The sequence below is a fragment of the Pangasianodon hypophthalmus genome, chromosome 8, assembly GCF_027358585.1.
Source record: "Pangasianodon hypophthalmus isolate fPanHyp1 chromosome 8, fPanHyp1.pri, whole genome shotgun sequence".
NCBI classification, from domain to species: domain Eukaryota; kingdom Metazoa; phylum Chordata; class Actinopteri; order Siluriformes; family Pangasiidae; genus Pangasianodon; species Pangasianodon hypophthalmus.
The window spans coordinates 15018246-15027634 of NC_069717.1; the positions used below are offsets into that span (position 1 = coordinate 15018246).

Sequence of the window (9389 nt, forward strand, 5' to 3'; positions counted from 1 at the left end):
TTCACACCCTATACATTTTAAATTAAACTGAATTACTAAATACTTCTTTTGAATGACCAATGATTTAATAATTGTTGATATTTAACAGTGATAAGCTGATGTTCCATTGATTTGCTCGCCTTTCTAGATGTTGCACCATCATGGAACAATGCATTCACTGCTTGCATTCACCAGTGCTTAAAAATGAGAACTAACACAATCTAATAAAAGCCCACTGGGAAAGGAATGCATGCAACATTTTCAGTGGAAGAGGAGCAATGGACAGATTAGGCTAGTTTAAAAATACTCAGGCTCCACAAAGATCTTGTTTTATAGCAAATCTGAAGTAAATCTAATACATTTCTGCAAACAAAATCAAAGTGTAAGCGTAGACAGTGTGTCTTTGATATAAAGAACTATTTCTAACATATTCTGCAAAGATTGGGAGAAGGAAAGGGGGCTTATGGAATGGGTAATGTCTAGATAATAGAAATGCATGTGCACCATTTATACCATGTTTCCCACACAAATTCAAAACCCCATGTCTCCCGTTTTCAATGCCTGATTTGTTTTGGGCTAGTTTCAGGTCTTTAGTGTAGTTTTTGATGTGGAAAATTTTGGAAAGGTTTTAGCTGGAAACTTTTATATAGAACTGTGTAATGTGTGAAATGCACAAGCTTTAGTATGTGTTAAGTATGTGTATATATCTGTAGTCAGTGTAAATGCACCATAAATAATGAAGAAATCTACAAACAATGTTTACCTTTATTTGGGTTGACAAACGCGTTAAGGCAAGAACAGTATAAAAAAGCAACATAATTTCATGGTACAGTATAGTTGACATTAAGTAAAACCTCATGACCGAAAGGATGAACCAAACTACAACACTGACATATATTTCCAAAGATGTGCTTGTAAACATATTTAGGTAATGCAGCACGATTCAAGTAATAAAGGGTACTACTTTATCCATGTAAGTGAGGTTGGATAGACAACCATACATTGCACTGAAAACAACTGTACATAAGTTAGTATTGATTGCTTGTTAAACTATGTACAAAATGTACATCACAATAGTACTATATGGCACTGAGACATGTTGAGTAACTCTTTTCACTGAACACGATACAGTCAATTAATGGCTATGGCCAGAGCAATTTCATGTTAATAGGTTAATGCGGACAGATCCACTGTACAGTCACTTGTAATCTACTGCAAATCATCCTTTAGCACAGAGAGGTTATAAAATATCAAGTACATTCAATATCATGGTACACAACAATACATGTGCATTCTACCAGCTAGATGTAGGCATTTTATAGGCAGAGTAATTACAGAAAGGTTTACATGTTTGTCATTTTGTACAGGCACCCAAAAAGCAAATAGCATATTTTACAAAACCTTAACTCACTAGGGTAATGCCATTACATACCTATACAGTATTTCATAATATTATTAGCACTGCATTGTACCTCTAATGTTACATTCATTCATTAAAAAATGAAAGTAGCCTCACATGGAGGCAATGAATAACACCATGGAATTGATGTCTATGAGTCCTTGTGTGAGCCAGGAACATGTAGTTTGAACTCACATCTTCCCATCATTCTCTGCAATTGTAAAATGAATAATCAGTATTCACAAAACACCTACTAAACAGACAACAGCTATTTCCAGTCAAGCAATAAGGCCATACATACCACAGGAAGTGGTCTGTGTGGTTGCCACTTGCTGACTGGCACACATGGCTACTGTACTCAGACCTTCAAAGGTTGTTAAACCACAAATTAGAGCGAAGATCCTCATTTTCACACCTAGCAACCAGCTTTTATGCTTTTTACAAATGTTAACTGGTACCGAGGTTTGTTTAGCTTTTCTTTTCACCTTGAAATTGGTCATACTGCCCCGACACAAGAGAGTAGCTCATGCCCAGATGAGTGTGATGATGTGTGTGAAGGTGGTGAGCAAATGGAACAGTTTCTCTCTCGTGCTCTGTGTCCCTGTCCTCCTGTTCAGTACCTTCTGGCTCCCCAGGCTGAAGGAGGTGAAAAAAAAAAAAAAACTCTGGATGAAATCTCAATTCATTCAACATAACAACATAGGTTGTGTGATTAGGAACTTTCAGAAAACACTCACCACAGGACATTTTCCATGGTATGGATGGTTGTGATGTGGCAGCAGCTCAAGGTCTGTAGGGTCAGAAACTGTCTTGCTGTGCTGCATCCCACTTGAATCCTCCCTCTCAGGTGTCTTCCCATACAGAGGGTAATGGAAACCTAGCAAGCATAAAATTTACTGAATGATTGCTGTTAAGAATAAAAAAACACATGTAAAGAGAAATTTTTGAGAAATTCACCCAACATTACCTGGATAGTTGTGCACCAATGCTGGCGACATCACATTAAATGATGCGTTATTTGTCTCACACAGATGTAGGTATGGGTAAGAGTGCTGGTACTGGATGTAAGATTGTTGAGAAGATGACACAGCCACTCTTGTGCTCTGGGGGTTTTCAGAGGTTTCACTAGGTGTCTTTGCCACCTCTGCTCTGGTACTCTCCTCGATGTCCTCAGAAGGTGACTCACAATGTACATTTTGAAGCTCAGCCTCCAGTCGGGGCTGTGGCTCAGGAGGCACATGCCAGTCTTTCCCCTTGTCTGGGCCTATTTCCTGAGAGACCTTGTTTACCTCTTGATTTTGCTGCTTCACATATTTGGACTGAAATGAGTGGCTCCAGGACTGTGATTCTGAAGCCTAAACCCAGAGGAACATCTACCGTCAAACAGTTTAGGGTTTTACAACCAACGCAATCAAACATCTACAACGGGAAGTCCATTGTCATACAACAGAAGTGATTGTTAGTTTTAAAGTATAAAGGGGTAAATCTGAGAATTTTAATTCAATATTAGTTACATCAACATCAGTTAGGCTCCTCAGGGCACAATATTATACTTATTACATCATAAACAAATTTTTAATTCTATAGAATGTTACACCTAAATCAAAGATATTTCTAGAAATGTTTTACAAGCACATTTTCAGAAAATGTGTAGTAATGTCAGCGACTTACATTTAGATATGTTACATTTGTATCCACATTTGTTTTTGCATTTTGACATTCTGAGCTGAAGTCTTCAGACTCCTTGTTAAGTCCCTGGTCTTTTGTTATTGACATAACAGAAGACTTCACCTGGGGCTGCTGAAGAGATAACTGTTTGTCCAACTCTACATAGATGAAACCAGGTTTTGCACAGCTGATTTTAACTGAGTTTGTTCCCTTATGAATGGCCACAGATGATGTTATCATCTGTTTTGCATCCTCTTTTGTTCGTTCTTTCTGCTCAGGTCCACGTCTAGCTTGGACTCTGCTATGTTTGCTGCATTGCACATCATCACAGCATGTCTCATTCTGCTGCCTGTGATTGTTTGGAACTATCAAAACCTTCTGGTCTATAGGAGCATTACGAGCATACTGTCCATAGTACAAGGACTGAGCTAAAGCAGTCTGCGTTTGTGTCATAGCTAACTGAAGCTGTGACTGAGAGCTGGTATCAGCACTTGAGTCTGAGGTTTTCAGATCCTCACTTAACTCTCGAACATCCTCCTTAGTTCTAGCATAAGGTGTTGAAACCTTTAGGAAAGCAGCAGAGTTTCCTTGTCCAGAGTGCATGTAGCCTGGAAGACCATAAGATTCATATCCATGACTGTGAGCTGATGCCTGAGTTTCTTTTCCCAGGGCTGTAGCGACAGAGGTAATTGGAATCTTGGGATTGATATTTCCATTCAGATTGGAATCAGGAGCTGAGTTTCTCCTTGATCTAGAATTTAATCCACCATCCTCTGCCACATCTGATATGTCTGAGTATGCTGGACTGTTGGTCTTGGTGGTACTACTATCACAGTTTGAAAGTGTGCCCGAGTCCATTCTTGCAGAGCTCCCAATAGAGGGACTGGGTGCATTGTCAGTAAAAGTGTACACCTTATCAGCCTCAGCTCTGATACTTGCCATTCGACTTTCTTGAGTTTCACTAAGACCGTTAACAACATCCTGCTTGCTCAGATGCTCTTTTAATAAGCTTACTGGTAAGTCCTTTCCTATACTTTTTATGTCCTCTGCCTTTATGAAAGCAGGATCAGCTTTTGGACTTCTTGAATCTTTATAATTTCTATCCTTTAACCTGTGCTTCTCCTTTCTCCTATTTTCCTTGCTTACCACTATGGCTGCATTTGCCATATTAACTTGTGCAACAATATCCAATTTTGGCTTGATGGGTTTCAGTGAAAGGTTCTTAGTCTTTGTGAGAGCAACAGATGGTGAAGGTTGATGAGAGGAGCCATCTGTGACTTTACTAGGAAATGTAGGAATAGCAATAAGCTTTGGAGGTGCAGGGGTAGTAACAATAAACCTGTTGGTCCTAGTTTTGGCTGAGCACCTTTCAGCAACTCCATTTTCCTTTTTAACTTCCCTCTTATCAATGACACCCTCAGCTTCAAGTTTCGGCATCTCTATAGATGAGTTACGATCTGTAATAAGGCAGTTCTCAAGGACTACAGACATGTTTGAAATAAGTGGCAGGTTGTTTAAGTCATCAGTGGGTCCCTCTTTGCCTATCACATTCCTTCGTTGCTTGGAGTTTGCTGTGGGACTGTGATCACTGGTGAGTAATAACTTCCTGTTCTTTAAAGATCCACCAGAATTAAGCTTATACATGGTTCGTGGCTTCTTGGAAATAATATCGACATTCTCACTGGAGTCAAGGGGCATGTTGCTGAGCGATTCATCATAATCAGAGAGCCGGTCCTCACTCTCTGCCTCAAACTCTTGTTTGCTGTTGCTGTCCAAGTGTGCGTGTGATTGGTGATAGCGAAGCCCATTAATATGCTTGTATTTCTTGTTGCAGTTTGGGTGTGGACAGTCAATTAGGATTGGTGAGGCACAAACTTGGTCCAAAAACACTGGATCCGATTTCCCCTGTGGAGTGGACGGAGCACTCCTAGATTTGGTGCGAATTCTTTTCCCATTTCCATTCCTAATGTCCTCAGAAACTAAGGTCAAATCTAGATCAGGTGGAGCTTTGCTTATCCTTTTGCCACACATAAGTGAACTTGACTTAATGTCCTCTACTGAAAAGTATGCAGGGGTCCTACAGGTACTAAAGTTTAGACTTCCTCGTCTCCCTTTGTTGCCTATGCCCACGCCACGTCTCTTATGCGTCAGTCCTCTTATCTTGGAGAGACCAGGTTCTGTCACAGGCTGATCAGACACTGCCAATCTCATCCGTTTACCACGTCCACGCCCACATGTCATTTCAGAATCACTCATTGGAGACTCACAAAACCTATCGAATAAAAATGAAACATGAGAATATTTTCATTAATGATTAAAACCATACCGAATATATTTCTTTAACCTTAATCTATGAAGAAAGATTATTATATCAGAAATTGCATCTATTTGTATATATATACATATGAAAATGGTGAAGTGTTACCGAGGGGGAGCCCAGTCATGCTTGGTACAATCTAAGAGAGTTCCAACATAGGTCCTTTTTCTCCATGTGACATTCACAACAAGCACCCCTGAAGTCAAGCAATCAGACAGAAATAATAACTGGCTATGAGTCATGAATCGCTTACATAAATGTCCAAAAAATGTAAATAGTTCTGCATAATGATGCATAATTATGCTATGCCTTAGTGTCCTTTCTCCTTCTAACTGGTCACATTTTTATAATAACTCGGACAAAAACTCCCACACAAAATACTGTTAATGCACAACATATTAATTTAACCCTGCATTACTATAACTTTGCATATCTTATTTTTTAACCTTAACCTTACTTATTTTCTTCATAAGCTGATACATAGCCTACAGTATAAGTGATTTCTTGTATAGTATTTTGTCTGGATTCACTCTGTGATTGATCTCAGTCAGAGTTGTTAAGATGGTGTTCTAAAATTTTAATTTGCTTAATCAATATGCAACCAGTGTCTCCACTGCCCTCAAATGCTTAAACGCTTTAGTAGGTGATTCAGTCTCCCAGCTGCTTTGTAAATGGCATCCAATGGTGCTCATGGCTCATGGCAAGACTAGTCCTTTGGCCTTTTACATGTATTTGTCACACCTGCACAGTATAAATTAATTAACCACATTGTTCCATCTAATTTTATTTGCACCCAGCCTATGAAATATGAAATAGATATTATATATATATATATATTACTTAGTTATGAAATAGACTTTTAAGGGGTATCACATTAGGGCAACAAAATCAATTTATCCCATTATGTGGTACCTTTAAAGTAACAATGCAGCATTGTCTGTAATCCAGTAGCTCAACTACTTGTCCTTACCCTCCTCTGTTTCATGCCACACAATCCCTTCCAGATTTACGCTTGTTCCTGGTTGACATGGCTCCATGTAGTTTGACTCAACAGCTCTTTCAGCCTCTTGTGTATTGGTCCCCACTGACCTGGTTTTTATACTTAACTGATAAGAAGAGAAAAGAGCAGGTACACAGTGGATATTGCAGTATGCTTAACTAAAGTCCTTCCTTTTACTAGGCATATAAATATATGTGAGTGTAAATATAGATTTCTTTTTTGATAAAAGACATATGAGATAAATATCAGAACAATGTAGACATATAGGGACAATAGAAAGCAACGGGCGGGGGAGGGGGGGGGGCTACTCACTCCTCTCTATATTAAAACAGTAAATACCACATGAAATCACATCACACACACACACACACTCACACACACACACACACACACACACACACACTGTGCTTTTGTCCAAATAAGAAGGAGTGATGCTGCTCAGGTCTCCAATAGCAACAGCCATGAAAAAAAAAATCAAAAGGGATGTCTAACAAAATACAGAGGAAATGGCTGACAACAATTCAATACCTAGAAGTGATGTATTTATTTATAACCAACAAACCCTTGTTTATTTCTTTTGATGAATAACGCGATACAGAGGATTTGTGTTTTACTTCCAATATTGATCTCTATAGGAAAGATGACTAATAAAGGACCACATCACTCCTTGGTAGCAAACAGCATTTTCTGTTTGCTTATGAGAGGTTCTTTATCGCAGTTTACACACACACACACACACACACACACCCCTTTACGTTCATTTAAAATCTGCAGTGTATTTCACACTGAAATTGCTAATGACAGATTTTATTATGATGTCGCTCACCAGTAATGATCATATCAACCTGATAGACGGATTGCATGATCGATTCCACTCATCAGCAGCCTGTGATGAGATGTGACAGATTTAAACCCTAATGTTTGTCTGTGATTATCAACAAACGGACGCCATTCATGTTGAACGAGAGGAGATTGGCGCAAAGAACGCATCCTAACACGGATCGCAGGCTGTCTTACCGTTTTGTGGTTGTGCTCTCGCTCGCAGCTCCCTCCATCCTCCTCCACAACAAAAGCACTAGCCCTTATCCCCTTTGCGTCCATTTCGTCCCTGTCCATGACCGCCGGTCCTCCGGTTGCACAATAGCACGCGCTCTCTTCGTTCCTCCCGAAAGCACGACCATTCTCGAATTCAAAGGCTTCACCGTGCTTCTCTTTACGCGTCCGCACACAGTCCTTTTCTTTTTTAAGTCCTTTGCCTTGATGTTTTCCTCTCTTGCCCTCTTTGCCTTTGGCGCAAGGAGCACTTGCATCACTCGAATTCATTTCGAAAGCCTCTCCGGGGCGTCCTTGAGCTTCACGCCGCTTAGAGATGCACACTTTGGGAACCGCGCGCGGCGGCGGCTCGAGCGACCGCAATTTGTCGCCGCCGTCGCTCGCGCAGGAATTGCGCCGCTTCTCTTTGAATCTCCTCACCTCCGTGCAGAAACTGGCAGCGGGACTCGCGAGGCCATCGAACGCGGCGCTGGCGCTTTCCGCGGCGACACCGAACGGCAGCTCGTCCGCGGGGCTTTTTACAGTCAGAATGCGATTCATCTCCGATTTCCGGCGATCCTTTTCCAAATCGGCTTCCAGGTCGATGATCAGATCGCCGAGTCCAATCTCCCAATCATCGCCGCTGTCGTACGCATCAACTCCGTTTGCCTTACTACTCTGCCCAACGGAGGAAGTGACTGACATTCTCCACATAGAATATCTGACAGATCGGGTGATGAGTCCTAAATCAACAGGATGGGAGGGTATTAGGCATTAATGACTCATTATTATTTCATGGTAAACACCGTATGCCAAATATCTTGGCACACCTGACCCAGTGTTTACCTGGCATCAGTAGTGTTCTGATACATTTCTGATCATTCCACGCGTCTTTAACACCGGTGAGTGTGTATATAGTCATATATATAGTCACTTTATTAGGAACACCAAGGGGTGGCCTCGGCCCCCCTAAAAATCTGATGGGCCACCCCAGGTGCCCCCTGCCCGAAGAGTTGTTTTTTTTAAATTGTCAATCACAGCTCGTGTACTCCAGCACTCTAGGTGGCGGTATACACGTTAAGTTGGTCTAACAAGCCACCAATAAAATGCAAAGAAGAACAATAAATAATATATAGGCTTGTCACAAAAGTGACAAAAATATATAGATGAGCACACTGGTCATGTGATCATGTTCTTTAGTGGTGAGACTGTACCATAACCAAAATGGGAATCGTCTACACTTGTGAAGTGACCGATGGCGTGAAGCTCAGAATCGCAATGACCAACACACACCACCATTAAACAGAGCTCCTCAGTAGCTTTCAAAGGGCACCAGCCCCATGGATTTGCTAACTATGGTGCCCAAGAAAGAGGCCGCAGAAGAGAATTCAGGAATTCAGGAATCTACCTGATTTTGGAGCTCCCTTTACAGCTAAACTTTCTGTGGCTGACCTTGGTGCGCTCTCCTGAGCTCCTGCTCATGGACCAGTACTCAGCAGTAGCTACCACTACTAGTGCTGGTTTCAAGCTGATATAATGTATACAGTCACATAGAGTAGAAAAATGAGTATACAATTTTTCTATAGTGTGTACACTGCCTATGCGTACTGATATAGGGTATTGTTTCCTGTTTTGGACACCGTATTGATACCACCATAATGGCACAGACTGTATAATACACAACTATGGAAACATGCTCTCTCTTGATTATGATCACAACCCACAACAAATAATCTGAGCAAAATGTGGTTTCTCTGAAAAGAAAACCTGTCCTGCTGATGGTGACTCTGCAAATCAGAGTTGTCACTGAAGAGAAAAAAAGAAAAAAAAAAGAACGAATTATTAAGCATTAAGATAAGCCAACACATACCTAGTCCTAGACTAACCCTCCTACCAACTATGTAGTTAAAACAGTTGCGTGCAGTTATTAGTTAGCTAGTATACATAATCTCATGGCCCACTGCACCAGATTTCTGAATTCTAACTGAATTACA

The 9389-nt window shown here is 40.7% G+C and overlaps 1 protein-coding gene across 2 annotated transcripts; it reads right to left on the reverse strand.

Moving 5' to 3' along the window:
* Positions 1-726: 726 nt before the first annotated feature.
* znf608 (zinc finger protein 608) lies at positions 727-8214 on the reverse strand. 2 transcript variants are annotated; one of them, XM_026924052.3, is made up of 9 exons: positions 7381-8214; positions 6334-6469; positions 5472-5559; positions 3050-5318; positions 2346-2733; positions 2116-2255; positions 1864-2014; positions 1680-1742; positions 727-1589 (listed from the first exon to the last, which is right to left on the reverse strand). In XM_026924052.3, exons 1-9 carry the CDS (start codon positions 8107-8109, stop codon positions 1570-1572), a joined length of 3984 nt encoding a protein of 1327 aa, XP_026779853.3. In that variant the 5' UTR covers positions 8110-8214; the 3' UTR covers positions 727-1569. The 2 variants fall into 2 exon arrangements, with proteins under 2 accessions (XP_026779853.3, XP_026779773.3); XM_026923972.3 differs by having other exon boundaries at positions 727-1742.
* Positions 8215-9389: the final 1175 nt, after the last annotated feature.